Source organism: Montipora foliosa, chromosome 2 (genome assembly GCF_036669935.1).
Source record: "Montipora foliosa isolate CH-2021 chromosome 2, ASM3666993v2, whole genome shotgun sequence".
Taxonomy (NCBI): Eukaryota; Metazoa; Cnidaria; class Anthozoa; order Scleractinia; family Acroporidae; genus Montipora; species Montipora foliosa.
The window spans coordinates 32,681,515-32,701,313 of NC_090870.1; the positions used below are offsets into that span (position 1 = coordinate 32,681,515).

The 19,799-nt window shown below is 39.2% G+C and overlaps 1 protein-coding gene across 2 annotated transcripts; it reads right to left on the reverse strand.

The window, feature by feature from the left end:
* Nucleotides 1-1,059: 1,059 nt before the first annotated feature.
* Nucleotides 1,060-11,011, reverse strand: LOC137992868 (uncharacterized). 2 transcript variants are annotated; one of them, XM_068838423.1, is made up of 3 exons: nucleotides 4,456-5,080; nucleotides 1,789-2,077; nucleotides 1,060-1,515 (listed from the first exon to the last, which is right to left on the reverse strand). In XM_068838423.1, the coding sequence occupies exons 1-3, from the start codon at nucleotides 4,635-4,637 to the stop codon at nucleotides 1,060-1,062; spliced, it is 927 nt and encodes a 308-aa protein (XP_068694524.1). In that variant the 5' UTR covers nucleotides 4,638-5,080. The 2 variants fall into 2 exon arrangements, 1 of the variants encoding a protein (XP_068694524.1); XR_011121754.1 differs by lacking the exon at nucleotides 4,456-5,080 and adding an exon at nucleotides 10,682-11,011 and having other exon boundaries at nucleotides 1,150-1,515.
* Nucleotides 11,012-19,799: the final 8,788 nt, after the last annotated feature.

Sequence of the window (19,799 nt, forward strand, 5' to 3'; positions counted from 1 at the left end):
ATAGCATTTTCAACCATTGGCCGGCTATGAGTCCTCTGAAGCCATCTAGAGAGGTTAATTTTAAATTCACTTAGAAACACATGAAAACCTTCACTGAAAGATGGAATTAAACGAGCTGAGGCGAATTGTGCTTAGCTTTTATTTTCTTCTTTTTTATTTGTGATATCATTTTTATATTATTTTTCTACTCTGTCAGGTACGCCCTTGCGTATTTGCGTAGGGAGAATTTGCGGCTGCCGTGGCACTAAATTACAAGCCTTCGCGGCGATTTTTTAGAGTTTCAAAGCTACTATCTATCAAAGAAAACCTTGAAATTCAAAAAGGAATAGCGACTGCATAAGTAACACACCCGAAGTATTATCGCACCTTGGCAGCTCTATTTTAGTCTCACTTTACTTTAACACACATTATATTTTTTGTTAATAGTGTCTGTAAAAAATACATAAAAAATATATATATAAAGTGCGTAACACTATAACTAATAGTGTAGTAACTATTTCACCACGCAAACTGACGCAAAGAGCGACTCTGAGCGACGTATCATTCGTGATGGAATTTCAGGTTGCGTAAAACAAAAACATAAGCAATTAGCCAAAAATGTTTGCCGTTTCATATTTTAAACACAGTAAGTTTGAAAGAAATTTATCATTATTATCAATTATAAGTCTGATTTTGTCTGTGACTAAATTCATGGGCTGCTTTAATAAACGTTTGAGCCTTATTACTGACTAACCATAACCCTAAAGTTTTCACCTTATTTGGTCGTTTCCAATGCTGGAAGCCTATCCAAAGAGCTTCTGTGTTTTTTTATTGTTTAGTCTGAGACCAGAGATTTAGGGTTAGGAACTGGCTGAATTGTATCTCTTCAATAGCAAACATTCTGAGACCGTTTCAATTGAACCAATAAAAATTTATTCTGACAAGTAAAATAACCAACAAAAATGTTTTCAACGGGGTGGGGGTATGGAACCAAGCCTACTTTGAGGGTGTGGGATGATGGTAGCAGAAAGAGACGATCTTTGTTTGCTGTGTGTTGTACAATGGTATTGACTGAATCCCTTAAAGGGGATACTGTTCAGCAATGTCATCGAGCAGCCTTCGAAAGCATCCATTTGGGTGAGGCTCACCATACCACCTTCGCCACGTGAATTCCTGAAGGTATTCAATGAGAAAGTCAGGGTTTGTGTTTCCCTTCATTTTCTTAAATTTTTCCTTTGCCGTACACCAGTTGCTTTCAGCATTCTGTGTATGGACTCCGGTTACTGGATCGACAAAATGTAGAGAATGATTCACCGCCCCGTGTTGTAAGCCGAGTCTTCTCTGGAGTTGCCGATATGCCGCCCACTGGTCCGTGTGCACTATGGAGCCAGGCTGAACCTTCCGTTGAATAATACGCAAAAGAGTCGCCGCATTGCGTCGCCTTACGAGCTGTAGGTATGGTCGGGCTGGAGCATACTGTGTATCAAACAACCCCAGTACCCATCTTTCTCTTTGAGGCCGACGCCCCCTGTGAAACTGCAAAGGAATAACAATTACAGCTCCATGAATTAAAATATTATGAAATATTATGAAAAGAATCATTGGAAATACGGTACATTAAAGATAGGAGGTGACGGAGGTGATACGACGCGCTCAGTCCGGCTTCAGACCGAGAACAGTACTGTTCAGTAGCGTAGAAGTACTGTGAGTGAGATTTTTATTTTGTAAGCAGTAGACTAGTTGTTAGGCGGCTAAGGCTTAAGCACAGTGATTCGAACCACTGGAAGGCCATACTTCCTATTTTCTTACCTTGGACTTGTGATTAAACTTTGATTCGTCGATCTGCACAATGACACCTGGTCCGCCTAACTGTGGAATCGGGTGGCGCAGCAATGCTTCCCATGCAACTTGCCGACACTTCCGTGCGAACTTGACTAAAACTTTCTGTGAGGCCGTTCCTTCAATTTCCATCATTCGTAGCGAACACTTGTGCGCCCATTTCCAGAGAAATTGCAACTGCCTTGCGATTGAAATTTTGCTTCCATAGAAATACGAATGTACTCTCACAGACGAAGAGCGTCGACAACGGTGACATCTCCTGTTGAAAAGTAAAGTTTAAGCTATATAGGTATGTTCGGTTCCAAGGGTATAGTTTTTAACCATTTTGTTCTGAAATAGGGTGTTCGTTGTGAGTTTGAAGCCCAAATGGTCTGAAATAGTTGAAAGCTATCGAATTTTAGCTCAGGTCGGCAGGGAAAATACCGTAAACTGCCGCTTATAAGCCCATCCGGTTACCGCTAATGCTCTAATTAGAGCCCAGCTTCCAATAAGCGCCTCGATTCGAATTACTGCGGCCCTCCAAAGGCTTAAAATTTTAAATAACCGCCCCCTTCAAATAAGCGCCCCCCCCCCCCCCCCCCCTCTCCGAAAAAAGAGGTTCAGTACTTGCCGGTACGATATATGAGACGTATACGTGAATGTTCTTCAAAGTCGTACGGGTTTGTTTCTAATTTCCTCGATAGCAATATTCATGAAATATCCTAGAATTACAAGGCCTTTTTCAAGTTTTCTGCTTCCAGTGACTTCAACCACACCCTGCAGAACACGAAAGCGTTTTGTGAACGTTTAAAGTTTCACAAAAAAAAAATTTTCTATCACGTTGTTTGAGTATTTATATCACAGGGAGCCCTCACATCGTTTTTGAGGAAAAAATAAAAATTATAATCTTTCCTTTTGTTTTGTATTGGCCATTTTGAATTTTAAATGCGCGACGCGCTGGTCTGGGAGCGAATTAATTATGCGCGGTCAGATGGTGCGATGTCTGGAACCGAGAAATCTTCGGAAACGCTCGGTCGGTCGTAACCTTTATATTTTTGACAAGGGGTGAAACTCTTTTTAGTCCCTTCGAATTTCTCATGAATACGAAGACAAATATCTCTACAAATTGAACAAAAATTTGAAGGCAGAAGGACCAAAGGTTGAACTAATTATCCTGTAACTTATTAGAGTTGTTCCGCACAAGATGCAAATTTCCACTTTGTGACTTTAGGCATGCAAATTAAACCGGCACCTTGTGACCGGCGTTCTCGATCACGTCTTAATTGTGTTTGAAGACAATGCAGTTCTTTGTCTTTAAACACAATAAGGCGTGATCTAGAATGCCAGTCACAAAGTGCCGGTCTAATTTGTATGCCTACAGTAACAAAGTGGAAATTTGCATCTTATGCGGAACAACTCTATTTTGTCTGAATGTTTCTAGCTGTGCAATATTGATGCGTCGTTTCAAAATCTTTGATTTGGTCGCATGCTTCGGCCAGTTGGGGTACACGGAAGTAAGAATTTCAAATGCTTGATTGACATGTGTAAAGCGGAAGTGAATAAGATTGTTTGTTCTGATTGGCTCTTTATTATTCCGGAATTAGGTCTGTTCAATTCCGGAAGTTTACTTGATTTTGTTACGGAAACAAAATAACCATGTGAATGCGGGGAAATGTACAAAAATGAAGAACGCACGTGCAACTGCATAGATGTTGCTCTGCTATAATTAGGCCTTTTGTTTCCCGATGTTTTCGTTGCTGTTGTTTAGCTCTCGCTCGACAAAGGCCTTAATGAACAGAACAATAGCTATTCAGCAGAACGATTCATGGTCATACCCAATATGCAAAACGGTGAACGTGGGGAAGACGAATTCTTCCTGTTCATTTTTAACGGAACATGAACGACGATCACAGCACTTGGAGAATTTGCTTATTTTATATTTTGAACTTGAACACTTTCTTTTATATCAAGCTAGAGTAAAGTTGTGAATCAGATATGAGAATCATCGATGATTTTTTTTTTAATGAAAGCTGTCTTCGAAGTTGCTTGAAAAGTTGTTACCAAAATAATAAAAATACGACTTTCCTGGTATTTTTAAAAGTGCCTTTTCGGAGTTAAGTTTCTTTAGGGACTTCCTCGGTGATTTTACCTCGACTTCCGGCTCTTTCGCTTTTACTTCCGGTTATACAATGCGATTCTACTTCCGTGTACCCCAACTGGCAGAGACACACGACCATGAAAGCTTGAAGTTGCACCCCTTGTCAAAAATATAAAGGTTACGACCGACCGAGCGTTTCCGAATATTTCTCGGTTCCAGACATAGCACCATCTGACCGCGCATAATTAATTCGCTCCCAGACCAGCGCGTGGCGCATTTAAAATTCAAAATGGCCACTACAAAACAAAAGGAAAGATTATAATTTTTAGCAGTATTGAGCATTTTAAGGCTTCATTTAAAAGAAGTAGACTAAAAACATATTTCGATCAACAGCCTTATTGCTCATTTGGAAACATTTTTTTTAGTCCGCTTATACGTCCATCGGGATATAACCCATCCATTTATAAACTAGCCCATCCAAAACCCCTTGCGAACAGGTATAAGCCCTGGACTTGTAAGCGGCAGTTTACGGTATGTAAATTGGAATTGAAATTACTTACCAAATGTATCCGTCCCCATTGCGCGGGTGGCGAATGAGGCGCATTGCATTCCTACAATTCCCGCAGTTGACATTTCTTTTCAGTAGTCTGTTCCTTTGCAACCAATTTATAAGGCGGAGTTTTCCTCTACTGCTTGTTGCAAAAATAAGGGGACAAAGAACTTCCCTAAAAAAGTTGGGCATTTTAGGAAGCTTGGCTTTTGATATACAATGTAATTCGAATCACTTTGAATGAATGTGCTGAGAACAAAACTCCTAACGGCAACGGCATGACAGCCCGTCACGTGCGTGTGCAGGACTTTGGTTCTAATCAAAGTTAAAACCACAAACAGCGATCGCTGACGAGGGGAACCGTGTCGCAAAAATCCCCATTGTTAGTGTACCATGATCGAGGCCAATGACCAAAACGTATTTTGAATATTTTCATAATCAATCAGGTACAATGAAAAAAGTCCAGTATTGCAGGCCCAGAGGAAAAACTGATAACACGAAAAATTGACTACGACCTGGAAACGCAAAATGTATATAAGTTTTGCATCTGTTCTTTGTTCGCATAATCCAACACCCAAGTTTGCGGCAAAAAAGTAATTAGCGCGGGAGATAAGTCCTTTGAAGAGTGCGCAACTAATTAAACCGTGTCACTTTTACACTTTTTTATAATGAGAGAATTCATACAGAAGAATTTTTCTTGGAGACAAGCCACTTTCCCACACTCCATGATATCGACCCCAAGAGCGACACGGGATAAATATATATAACTCTCAGCGGAAAAAGATTCGATGCAGCTGCATTAGGTGTATTCGAGAACATTAACGCGTTATGGCTTCACGAACAAAAACATGTATGATATGTGGTTTATCGGATGGCCACACTCTGATGAACTGCCCTTACCGATGCGAGTTTTGCGGCGTGTCGGTGAATTATTGTGAGTGCCATGATTCTAGTATAGTGAACAGCGTTTTGGCGTTGGAGACCCCCGAAAAGGCGGACAGAAGTACCGAAACTTCAACATCGAAACCAGCACCGCCACAAGCAGCCCGTGAGAAACGTAAAGGAAGTAACGATGAATGGTAAGCAAACTATTCCTAATTGTAGATTTTGTTTGCAAATAGTATATGCAGTAAAATATATGGATGATTGGAAAAAAATATCGATGGCTATGGCCATCAATCGAAATGAAAGCTTGTTTGGTCATTTGTAGTACGACTTCAAGTAACGCGAGTTTGTATCGAGTCGACTTAACATGCGTATCGAATCGACTTTGACTTGTCAGTATCGAAACGACTTTGTATCGAAACGACCGGACTCCATCGAAATTTATCAGTGTGTGGAATTATGAACAGAGGAACTAGTCTATAATTGGAGCTAAATTATAGATCGCCACTAATAAACTCTATTATGAATAGGCCCTATTTCTTACATTCGTATTTTATTGTATTTACAGGTGTGGGACAAGCAATAAAACTGGACAAAAGAGGCCAGAAAAGACAGTGCCCGAAAAGAAATTCAAAGAAGCCAAGAATGACCTGCAGGCTGCTATGAAGCAATTGAAAAACTCGGAAGAACTCAACAGAAAGAAGGAGGAGGAATACCAGGAAACGATCGCCGCCATGCAAAGACGCATCAAAGAACTTGAAGGTATGTAGCATTTTTTGCACGGTTTATTGTCCACGCTACTGGTCCCATTTGTCCGAGAGTATCTCTGAATTATGCACTGGGATCATGTTTGTCATGATTTGGCGCGGTTTGGTGTCAGACTATCATTATATTTCGATGCTTCGACTATATTTTCGCCTGCTGACAGGCGCTAGAAAGGGAAGGGAGAACGTCAGCAGGAATCGGATGCGGGGAAAAGGTGTGAACATTGTTAAGAAATCAAAAGTTTTGAAATTCGGCGTTGTTTAACAGGAAAATATTTCTTTTCATTTTATTACATCCATCTTTCTACTTTGAAAAAGTTGCGCGCGATGTTTCTGGGGTGGACGTACCTTGCAACATCGCTCAACGGGGGAGTCATAAGGGCTGTCCAAAAAACCGCAAAACCGCATGAAAAAGTCTAAATGCAAAACCGCGCATGAATGCGTTACTGAAAACAGTTATGCACGAAAACCGAAAACCGCATAGTCTTGTTAAACTGCAAAAGCGCAAGTTAAAAGAAATTGTTTGCAAAACCGCATTAAAAATAATCCAAAAACCGGATTACTGCAAATCCTTATGCCCCTCCTCCTCAAAACTTCAAATGTTGCATTTTCTTTTCACCGCAGAATGGTTGCACGCCAAAATGGAGCGCAAAGTATCCGCACTAGAAAGACAGAGTATTCAGTAGAGATGTACACAGGCTGCAACTTCGTTGTGAACGATGCGAAGACGCGGAGTAGAACAGAGATTCTCAAGGGGCGTGTAGATACCACATACGCACGTACGCACGTGTATACAGCTGAAATTTGAAAATTTCTTTTCAATCTTACGAAAATACTCGAGTCAAATCGGATTCAGTCGGCATATTATCGATAATGACAAATTGCTCCAAATGGTAGCCCAGTGGGGATGACAAAGATAGACGAGCAGGGGGTGGGTTGGTAAATTTTCCGACTTTTTGCAACTTTGTCTTTTTGTGCAACGCGCGCGAAAGTTTGACCAAGCGCTTTCGCGTTAAAATGCTTCCGTGGTCAACTGAAAAAAAAACTGATTCTGCCCAAACGGTTTCACTATGAAATTGTTTTGTGCCGGCTTCATTTTTCCTTTCGAGTGATTCGCTGTTTGTTATAATGGCGGATTTTCTTTGGACTAATTATTTGTGTACCACGCGCGCGAAAGTTCGAACACTGTTCTGACCAAGCGCTTTCGCGTTAAAATGTTTCTGTGGTCTTTGAACTGCTTCTGCCGAAGCGTATTCACTATGAAATGGTTTTGTGACTCAAATTTTGTAATAATGCCGGCTTTATTTCGCTGATTGAGTGACGCGCCCCCAAAAAAGTGAAATTCTCACTAAGCGCTTATCGCTTATATGGATCCGACCCAAAGTTCGATATACTTTTTCGAATACAAAAACATGCGTTGAAAACATGGCAACGTTAAGCGTATCAGGTATTTTTAATCGATAATTTCATAATTTCATTCGATCATAATATCGTACAGGCAACTGAAAATGCAATATTTTTTTGTAGAGTCGGTTAGCAAGGGCAAGAGTAAACAAAAATCAGCTGCAACTGAAGTGGACACTGGCGATGGCCAAAAGTCTGATACTGACATGGGGGAGGTCGATCCTATGGAGGACGGTAATTGGGGAAAGGAAACAAAAGACGATGAAGACGATGAAGACGATGAAGACGATGAAGACGATGAAGACGATGAAGACGATGAAGACGATGAAGAGGGAGCTGAGCTTGCTCAGAAAAAGACTAAAGGTTAGTTCGTGTACATGACTGAACAATAACTGGAACATAGCTGATTTATATACAAGTCGAATCCAATGACACTTTCCCTCGGGTATTTGACTTGCTATTAAGGTTACTGTCAACAAAATATGGTCATAATTTTCCCCAAAAAAAATTGGGGCTCTTTAGTTAGACAAAAATTACAAAATCTTAAAAACAACGCGAGATATGCTAGAAAGAGTGTTTTATGGGAACTGGCGAAGGACAGCAAAATGGGTCATAATCCTAGTTTGGAACCGGCATCCTATTGACAATTTCGCGCGCAAAACTCCATGCGAATCTCGAATTTGCATGCCCAGGGGGAGGACTCTCTAATGCAAATGACGGGGTTGCTCGTCGTTCATTTTAAATTTACCCTTAAAGATACCAGTTTTTAGCTGTAGGTATCTTGATTTCCTTTCTTATCGCTTTAGACAACCAATACAGAATGACAGTGGTTTCTTTATTGATATTTATTCGCAAGCAACCTAAAAAGATAGCCTGAGAGCTAGAAACGTGAGATTTTTCTCCTGGAAACCGTAAGCGAGATAGCAATCCCTGATTTTACCCCTAAGACATGTTGACCAAACATGACCTTATCCCTGGGAATTGATATTTTCCTTATAAAATGTCGTAGTCAAAACCCATTGTGGGGTCAGAGAATTACCATATAACATTTCAAACATTTGCAAATTATTTCAGAAACAAAAAAGGTTACATTCACCGATGACTGAACTTAAACTACTCCATTTTCTTTCAGAATTACCGATATCAGGATCTAATCTGGAAGGTTTTCATAAAAGATATAAAGGCGTCCTCCGAATTTTACAGAAACATCGCTGTTCCTTGACAGAAGCTATGCGACGCTTTGGCATCGCACGGAACACGTTAAGAGATTACATTGGCCTGTGTGAGCTCAAGATCGTGGACCCCAGGAGATATGAAAGAATTGTGGGGACTGAGCGCGAGAAGACAGGGAAAGTATCCGCCAAGATTATTGAATGTCGTTGCAGGGCTGCTTTGAAAGAATTCAAAACTCGCTTGAATGAATTGAAGGAGGAAAAGCAGCTCCTTCCTTTCTATCCAAAAGACGAATTTTACTCCTAATCATTTTTCGCGAGGCTCTGGCGAAAAGTTTGTTAACTAGGATTATTTTCTTTGACGTTCTGTTGAAAGCAATAGGTTATTTCAAAATGTAGTGGGTTATTATAACAAACAGTAGATCATAAATATGTAACTGTAGGATTTCGACAGAGCCTCAGCTTCTTGACTTCATTTTTGTTGTTTTTATATGTTTCAGTTGCCTTACCCGGCTGGGGGAGTAAAAATTATATTAGCTTTGTGATAATAAGGGTTAATGATTTTTAATGAATTTTTTTAAGGCTGGAGGAGTAAAAATTATTTTAGCTTTGTGATAATAAGGGTTAATGACTTGTAATGAATTTTTTAAAGGCTGGGGGAGTAAAGATTATATTAGATTTGTGAGAAACGATTTTTTTTGTGAGAAACGATTTTTGATTTTTAATGAATTTTTTTAAAGGCTGGGGGAGTAAAGATTGTATTAGCTTTGTGATAATAAGTCCAAGGACCAGAAGTACACTCCAGTTTAGGCCGCACAAGGTGTGGGTCTAGCTATAGTAATTAAATTAATTAAAATGCGTACCACCAAACACCACTATCTGCACCAACTGACAACAGCGACAACAAGTACAAACATGTATTCGACTGATTGTATTCGACTGATTGCACCATCACTTGCAATCGTGACAGCTGATGACGTAATATCTGATGACGTAATGGTCTAAATCTGAAACCTCCGGCCTTGCACATGTAACTTCATGAAAGAACGCAAATACTAAAAATAAATCAAACTAAATAAATCAAACTAAAAATAAAATTTCCAAGAAAATGAAAAATGGAATTATAACCCTTGAAGTAACGTTACTTTCCACCACTAGCGAAGGAATTAATAAATCTGTTTTTGCTTTTGCCACGCAATCTGTAGTTTATCCCGCTTCAGTATGATGGGAATTTCCTGATCAGTGAAGTAATGTAAACATGTCAAGGCACGTTTCATGTACTTGCGTTTCTGAACTCCTTTCGATTGCAAGACAAGGGAAAATCCTTTCACCAAAAATACAAGAATACACGGGGAATCAGAGTTTAATAGACTATTCCTACTCTCAAGCGAAACGGTTAAAAGTAGCGTGATTATATGTATCAATTTCGCTGACGTCAAGACATTCCACATGTGTAACGCAACCAGTGACCTGCCTTACCGTACTCGGTTTAAATAACCGGATATATTTTTATATTAAATAAATACTAGAAGAGTCGCAGAATATTCAGTAGGTCAACAATTAAATAAACCCTAAACGCTACTTGATCCACATACCGCGTGATCCGCGTGATCTGCCTCGTACTGGATAGGTAAGTTGAAGCATTTTTGAAGGCGCTTATCATAATATTTTTTAACAGTTGTAGTTTTGGTAACTTGAGGCACTACTTCTCTTTAAGTATTCTTTATGGTAAAATAATTATTTTAAAAAAAATTCTTAAAGTCCAGCGTCCAGAGTCCATTGTCCAATCCAGATTTTAAGTTTTGGCTGCGTGGGGTATGAATCTAGTCACCGACACACGACATAAAGGGTCGAACATGACCCGCGCTCGCTTCGCGCGGTTAAAAATCACGGGTAAAACATGAAATGCTGCGTGACCATCAACCTCGTATCCAGGCTCTCTCTTCTTTTCCTCCCTTGTCGTCGATACTCGAAAGATTATAGAGAGTTAGCCTAAAGAAACCCGACTCACCAAAGCTAAGGTAGCCATCCACGTGATTATCATACCATTCCTCTATTACAATGGCCACACTCTAAAGGATCGGCAAGTAAATGCCGTGCTTGAACGGTTGAACACTTGAACAGTTCTAAACGCAAACCCCTTTCCAGGTTCAAATCTATAGCCAAAGCTGTTCACCGCCGTCTAAACTCCCACGGGATTCAAAAGTGATGAACAAACAACTAAAAATAAAGAGTCGGACTTATAGCCCTTGCCTAACGGGAAATTTTTGACGACCAAACATAAACATTGTTTGGTGATCAAACATTTTGATGTTGAACTAGGGAATGAAATGACAGTGAAGTATCGGTGAAACATCGGCCAAATGTCGACCGAGTGTCGGCAAAGTATCAGTGAATTGTCGGTCAAATATCGACCGACTGTGTACCGATATATCGACCGACTATCGGTCGACATATATCGGTCGACAGTCGGCCGACTATCGGCCGGCTATCGACCGCCATATCGGTCTACTATCGACCGACTGGCGGTCGACTAGCGGTCGACTATCGACCGACATATCGACCGACCATCGACCGACATGTCGGTCGACAGATCGGCCGATATGTCGGTCGACACTACCCATAGTAAAATTGATCCAGAGAATTCAGAGCTAGACTATTCTGTACAGAAGAAAAGCCCTTTAAAAGAAAAAAAAGCACAAAAAGGTTTAAGAAATGACTCAGAGGAGTACTGATGAATTCTCCGCATCGTTTGCCTGCAGAGAGCAGTGGTTCAGATGAGATTGACCTAAATGAATTGGTATACACATTTGATGTGACTAGACCATGGCATTATTTCAAACTAGGATATCCAGTAGCAAGCTCAGTGGAAAAAGGGAGAAAGACCTTGAAAAACAGCAGGTTGATGAGGATTTACGTGCCAAAGAGAAAAAAACCCACATGGCGTAAGAATGCACCGTTTAAGGCCTTGGATCAGGTTAATTTTACATGCTGCGACCGTGGTTGCCTTTTAAAGGAAGGCATAAACAGAACTAAAGTTATTATTCGAGAGCAAAGGAACATGGTTCACAGAAAACCATATAACGAACAAAATTATTTATTCTCAAAACTCATGGAGGTTACATTGACATTTCGTGGGGTGCGGAAAATAAGGTATCACGTACCCAAACTTGGAAAGGTGTGCAAAACGGCTTCCAGAAAGGTTTATGGCATTTCTAAAAGCAAAATAGAAGTCCTGCTGAATAAAATCGACCTAAGGGGACCATCAGTAGAACCTGACAAAAGGGGACAAAAGGCGCCTCGGAAACTTTTACCTGCAGCAAGGAATGCGGTCATAGACTTCATACTTTCCTACAGGGCAACAGAATCACACTATCGAAAGTCACGAACACGGTGCAAAAAATACTTCAACTCAAACATTTCGATGCGTCAAATGTGGTCTGAATTTGTCCGCCTGCACCCCCGTTTGCAAACAACCAGTTTAAGAAAGAGAAATAAGGGACCTGTCATTAGTTTTTCAGCGTTTCGAAATGTATTTAATAGCAATTTGAAAGACGTGCTTAGTTTTAGAAAAGCAAGGCTTGACACGTGCCAAGTGTGCGACAAAACTATGAATAGAATGGGCCATCTGATGGCTTTAAGAAAACGCACTTTGAGTCAGTATGACGAATTGCAGGATCTAAAATCTTTCAAGAGCGCACACCTCAGAGAAAGCGAGATTAGATTTGCATCCCTTAAATACGACGTAACAGTTCTTGCATCACAGGTCTAATTTTGTGTAAAGAATACGGTTCAAAAGGTACGCAATAAATAACGGAGAAGCTATGATTGCGTTATGTCATATCTGATGTAAGAGCGATTTAACATTGCGTTTATGTGAAACGGCAAACGGCAGGCTGTTGCGCGCTTGCCATAAAAGTATGAAAATTATCTTATTCTATAACTCTACTCTTTCTTCTCAGAAGTTACTTGATACACGATCGCCAACAGGCAGGAAATAACCTTTTATTTTTGACAAAACACAAGTTTAGAGTGACGTTTGTTTGTAAACGCGATACTTTATTGTTAAAAGATTTCACGCGAACGCCGATAAAGTAAAAAAGAGAAAGATATTTATATTTTATCGACGATCGCTCAAAATCAATTACGGGTTTTTAATCTTCGCTACCGAAATGCAAATTTATTTATAATGTTCGAGATGCCAAAAAAAAAAAAAAAAAATTTGCTGAGTCACAATCTCTAAAATCGGCACCCTAATTCTGAAAATCGGTCTTGTTGAGTCCTTATTATAGAGTAGGAACATCGCTTCGGACATAAAAACTAAAACAATTTTAATAATCCCGAAGAACTTCAAGCTTGATCAGGACGCGAACCCTTAGCTTTAAGCGATCATGGGACAAAGATCCGGTCACTTTAGTTAGTTCATAGCCATGGCAGGGGCTGGCCTTAAAACTAATGGAGATGATTCTCGTCCCCTTAAGGGGTCTCACAGTATTTAGGACAACAATTCCATATTTTAAGCTCCTTATGTATCTTGTATGTTACAAGATGCTATCGGAATGCTACGAAAGATATATGTTCGTTAACTTACAACTCAAATTTACGTGAATGATGGACAAAATTTAACTAAGAATACATAGAACAACGTTACTCATGAATTCATGAGCGAGGGGAGCGATTCACAACTGCGAGCGTCGTTTCCTTCTTAATGCATGCCTCGCTGCCCCACATATTTTGTAAAACTCTCTAAAAAAAAAAAAAAAGGAAAAAAGCCTGGAAGCGTTTGGAATTCTGTGTTCACGGAGATTCTGGCATACAATCACACTCCACTTCTCTATTCAAGCCTACAGCAGACATCATTGGCGAGTTTTCTTGTCATCATTATCCCCCATTATCTTCAACGAATGCACTTGTAAGCAATGTTTGGACGCTCTCATGGTTCATATGGGGTAGAAAACTAGCACTTCAAATTACACTCTAATCAGTTAAGTCTGTTGAAATATAAGTGCTACACGGCCAACGTTTGCAAAAAGGTAACCCTTCCTTGTACTTGTACATGTTCATTGCCGTGACTTTAAGATCTTGAGTTCAGTTCCCACGGCTTGCTCCCGTCTGACCTTGTAGCTGAGTCGGTAGAGCAGCGGTTATTTAACCCGAAGGTTGTGGGTTCAATTCCCACCCTGGTCAAAGTTCTTCTCTGTCCTTGTGTGGGCCCCTACATTTCCATTAGTAGGGCTAACGCTCACATGGTTCATATGGGATAGAAACCAGTACTTCAAATTACACTCTAATCAGTCAATGTCTGGAATAGGTTAGGGTCTTTTTAGTCAGATAAGTGTTTGATGAGCTCGAACCTGCGATTTTCGGCAAAATCTTCAACAACGATTGAGTTATAACAATCGTTTGTCTCGCGGTTTTGTAGCCGGTTACGAATGCTTATTTTGGAGCTGACTGGCCACTGTCCTCAGTGAATAAACACCTTTCGATTCACAGGCATTTATGTGAAGTGGATGTCTAGTCGTGAGCTGCTTTGCTTGTCTGTGAGATTGCAGTCGAGTAAGCCAATTACTACCGGAGCTTTAGCTTGACTTTTTAATTAGTAATTTTTACTGTTGTTCTAAATAAACTGAAGAGAGAGGGTGTAAAGATCATCAGTCAAACGGAAAATGTTGTGAAAGAGATTACTGTGCATGTAATTTCCGTTTAGTTGTTGATTGAAACTGTTGGTTATTGTTTGCAAGGGTTGTTTCTTTTCTGCTGCCAGCCAAAGAGTGTTTGATCACTGTAAGCCGCATACACTAACGACGATTAATTTTGTACTTTACACAAAAGCATATTTATTACCATATACACTATATTGCTCTCTGGGGTTAGAAACGGGAGCTCAGCTTTTAGGCTTGGTTAAATCTATATATTATACAATGACAAAATAAACGAATTGATTCCGCTGTTAATATTTGTTGGTTCAACAACGTTTAGGATAATAGGCCAGTTTCGTATTCTAACGATTGGACTGGATCTAGCATGAAATGTAGGCTAATGCGGGCAAATTAATTTGCATTCGAAAAGTTTTGCCCGCATTAGCCTCCATTTCATGCTAGATCCAGTCCAGCCGTGAAAATTCGAAAATGGTCTATTGCATAATGTTAGCGGAGCACCATGGGTAAGATTTTCTGGGAAATCTATGGATGCGAAAGATGTTGGTTGTGACGTCAACGTTTGCCTGCCCATACGGACTGTCGGATTGGAGGTGTGTAGGCAAGAAAGCCTTTAGGGACGGGAGTGTTCCGGCAATTTTCCTTGTAATAATACAACAACTACTACTACTACTACTGCTAATAATAATAATAATAATAATAATAATAATAATAATAATAATAATAATAATAATACCCTTAAGGACCATTTACAGCGTTAATCTTTGATATTGGACATCCATGTTATGTCAATTGACACCTGTCAAAAGAAGGTATCCGCTGACCAGCATCACGTGACCAATTTTAGAAGTCATTGAAGTCAGCTGTATTTTTTTTGACTGCTGACTAGGTACTGGTTTTCAATTCGATCACAGATTCAAGCCAGGTTAACTTTTTAAATTAAATTCTCAACCTCGGTTAATGAATTTCTCATGCTCTGATTGGTTCACTCAATCTAGGTTATCAGCTCATATACCTTAGTTTGACCCTATATGGCAAATGATTGCGCTGTGCGTTGCAAAGCTATTTTTTCTTTCGCCGGAGCACGAACTGGAAAGTTTGGATTAATTCCGACGTTTAGAAGTACACGGAAAGGTAAGGAATGTTTTTGTGATGAGCCTGCGTCTGTCTGACCACCAAGGTATTTCACAACATTGCACCTTCATCAATTTTTTTTTTTCGATTTCGCTAGGATTTTTTCCCTTTTTTCGCTCGTATTTCGTACTTCCAAATATCGTATCCAATGCGCGCCCATGGAATAATTGTTAAGTAATCAGGTTAACATCTTATGTGAGGTACCCTGGCCTGCGAGAAGTCCGGTTTTTCGTACGCCTCCCAAGAGATATTCTTTGTTTGTCCCCCAACATTTTGCATAAGCATTGTTTTTATTTTACCTCGGGACTTTCAAATTTAATTTATTTCTCCTTGGCACCGGATGGCGGCTCACCAAAAGAAACAAAGGGTTGCTCGCGGTGCTTTCTCTCGGGAAGCGTAGGCGAAACTAAATGCTCGCAGGGTGTATGTTAGGGGAGATTTATTAATTTTCCACCTCTTCTTATTTTAATTCGTTTTAGATTGTTTTGTTTGGTTTTCTTTATTTGATCGCTTTTAATCAAGGCTAAAAAAAAAAAAAAAAAACAAAAAACAAACAAAAAAAAAAAAAGAATGAAAATTGTTGTATTCCTTCAATTCTTTGTTTCAGTAAGGGAAGTAAGAATAAACAACCCGGGAGCTCTCCTTGTAAGCTTGCCTAAAGCTATAAATGACCATATATTACTTTTCTCGGTCGTTTTCTTTAATGATTGTGACAAATACTTGTTGATTGAACATTCAACAATGCAGGGCCAAAGAATAAATAGAACACAACCCTTTCCTTATTTAATTTCGTGAGAAGCAGACATTGAACCTTTGTTCTCAGGTGTATTGACGGAGATCGCGTGCTCAAGACAAAAAAGCAAAAAAACAAATAAACAAGGAAACCAACACGAAAATATCATTACGATTGGAAACTTTATTCAAAGAAAACATCATGTTGCTGTTTTAATGCACAAATTATGTAACAATAATATAGTCAAGCTTCGGAGATTCTATTCCACCGTGAACCTTGAGTAGGTCTCTAATATGTTCACGGAAGTTTTTAAACTCAATTAACAGCTAACCAGAAGAAAATCAAGCGACAATCTCATCAAAGACCCAATAAAAACAATTAGCATTTTCCTATGTTGTATCCAATGATCTTCCTATATCAAGCCCTGCAAAGAAAAATAATGACAAGTAACAACTACTTTCAATAAAAAAAAACCTCTTTGTTGCATTCTTAAAAAAAAAGGCATAACCTCCAGCAATATATCTCACATAAATGCAACAACTTCTTTTAACATTGCATAACTTTAACTTTTTTTCAGACCCTATAGGTCATCATTTACTTTCCTCACCCTCCCATAGAGAGGTCTAGTGACTTGTTTTGGCTATGGACTAACACCTCACACTTGTTAGACTTGCATGCGACAAGCCATGACGCAGCCCCCCTAGGAATTTAAAGCTCACCGTCAGTGCAACTGCTGCCAAAGGCAGCAGTTGCAGTTTGGATTTTGCAGCCAAGTTTGACCTTGTTCAAAACTTCAGCTATATATCTCACATAAATCAGACATCTTGTTTTAGCATTGGATATCTTGAACTGTTTTTCAGACCCTATAGGTCATCATTTACTTTCCTCACCCTCCCATAGAAAGGTCTAGTGAGTTGTTTTGGCTATGGACTAACACCTCACACTTGTTAGACTTGCATGCGACAAGTCATGACGCAGCCCCCCTAGGAATTTAAAGCTCACCGTCACTTTGGATTTTGCAGCCAAGTTTGACCTTGTTTTCAAAACTTCAGCTATATATCTCACATAAATCAGACATCTTGTTTTAGCATTGGATATATCTTTAACTGAAATCAATTGTCTCACATAAATTCAAGAAATTATTAAACAATGCTCATATTTCTGTTGCCTATGCTGCCAAATTTTACTTGACGTTATTTGTCCAACCAAAGTGCATGCAGTTCCTCAAATTAATTATCTCACATAAATGCAACAATTTGTTTTAACATTGGGCAATTCTCTAATAATTATATCCCCTTCCTACCTCACTGTACTTAGTTAATTTACAGGGGGATATGGCCGTGCATCACCGATCGACCGGGGAGTAGTGACGCGATCCTGATTGCAGAGAATGTGTGAAATTGTCTCCTCGGACCTGACCATCTGAAGGCCAAAATTGTGTATGTGTTGTACAGTAATATGTGTTCCCGCTGTGGTTGGTTCAGTGGCTGAGTGGTTAAGGCATCCGACCGGTAATCTGGAGACCCAGGTTCAATTCCTGGCTGAGCCACATTTTCACTTAATTGCTTAGTTGAGCTGAACCTTGTCTGTTGTATTTCTCAGAAATGCCTAATGACTCGCCATCCAAACGGGAATAGGCTGGTGATCCTAAGTAATTAAGGCAATCAGTTGCTAATATATCCCCTCCCTAACTCACTGTACTTATATATATATACAGTTAAAAGAGTCAGAGGACGGACAACTTTTGGAAGCTAAAAGGTAAAATATATTAAAAAACGTTTCGGTCTTAGACCTTCATCAGTTTACAGCATGTGGATAATAATTAGGTTTAAGAGCTTATATATGGTTTCCAAGGAATTTTCGGTAAGTTACAAAACTTAATAACAATACAAGTAAAAAATCGTTACAAACAAAACAAGAGAAGTAATTCTATTCCGAAAGGTACAATGTAATAACAGCGAAAACTAAAACAATCATTAAAGTAAAGAATTCATGTGCTACATTGAGTTGTGAAGTTATGTGGTTCGTTAAGCTTGCAGACTATTTCGACTCAAGTGGTTGGTTGGTTGTAGGTGATTCTGTTCCTGGAGTGGAATTCTTGCCTTTTGTTAAGGCCATGTTCCTTACCATGGATGATTTATGATTACGGAATCTAACTTTGAATTGTGTTGCCGTTGAACCAACATATTGCAAGCGACATTTGTTGCAGGATGCATTAAATGCATTAAGTGGTTGCATTAAATGCAAACGTAGTAGATGTGATCTTTGCAAAAACTTTTTGATAGAATCAAATTTTTTTCAGTTTCCAAACCAATAGAAAATACTTTATTAAACCAAGACTGTCGTGAGATTCTAAAAATGTAATTTATCTTGCATCCTGCAACAAATGTCGCTTGCAATATGTTGGTTCAACGGCAACACAATTCAAAGTTAGATTCCGTAATCATAAATCATCAATGGTAACGAACAAGAAAACCTGTGAGATCGCGGTACATTATAACAATAGTCCGCATGCCCTTAACGACTTTTCTTTCCAGTGTATCGATCAGGTGTCTGCTACCAACTGCACTGAGATTTTGGATAAACTTTTGATCACAAAGGAAGCGTACTGGAGTGCGCAACTTTTCTCATTAGCACCTTTTGGCCTTAACAAAAGGCAAGAATTCCACTCCAGGAACAGAATCACCTACAACCAACCGACCACTTGAGTCGAAATAGTCTGCAATCTTAACGAACCACATAACTTCACAACTCAATGTAGCACATGAATTCTTTACTTTAATGATTGTTTTAGTTCTCGCTGTTATTACATTGTACCTTTCGGAATAGAATTACTTCTTTTGTTTTGTTTGTAATGATTTTTTACTTGTATTGTTATTAAGTTTTGTAACATACCGAAAATTCCTTGTAAACCATATGTAAGCTCTTAAACCTAATTATTATCCACATGCTGTAAACTGATGAAGGTCTAAGACCGAAACGTTTTTTAATATATTTTACTTTTTAGCTTCCAAAAGTTGTCCGTCCTCTGACTCTTTTAACTGTATATAAATTCATATGTCGAGGCTTGGGCTGGGAATCTCTAAAGGATCCTTTTGGAACGCCACTATCTCCGTTGGCTCAGACAGCCCAAAGAACTTTCTATATATATATAATTTTTTTTTTGAGTAGAACGTATTTCGTAGAGCGCTCAACTCAGTCGATTGAGGAGCAATAACTATGACTTTACACAAGTTTAGGTTAAATACGGAAATTTGAATGGTTGCTATAGTAAATGCGTTACATTTTAGCAGCTGCTAGGTAACAAAACATGATATAAGGGGATTCTATGTCGGTATTTTAAATTTACGTTACTCTAAAGTTCTGGAGTACATATCGGTTTCTGTGGGGGCCTGAACTTGCTAATTCGTTTCTTCTGTTAAGGCTACACAGTTCTTTCTTACACATGATTATGATTTTTCATTCAGACAAAGACTACATTTCTTGCTAATATTGCTGTAGGGTCTACATTTTTTAAGAATTTTCCATTTAATTTGAAACGCCTTCTTTGCATCTTGCAAGTGCCAAACATGTTTGGAAAGCTCTGTCTCATTTCTTCTGTGTTA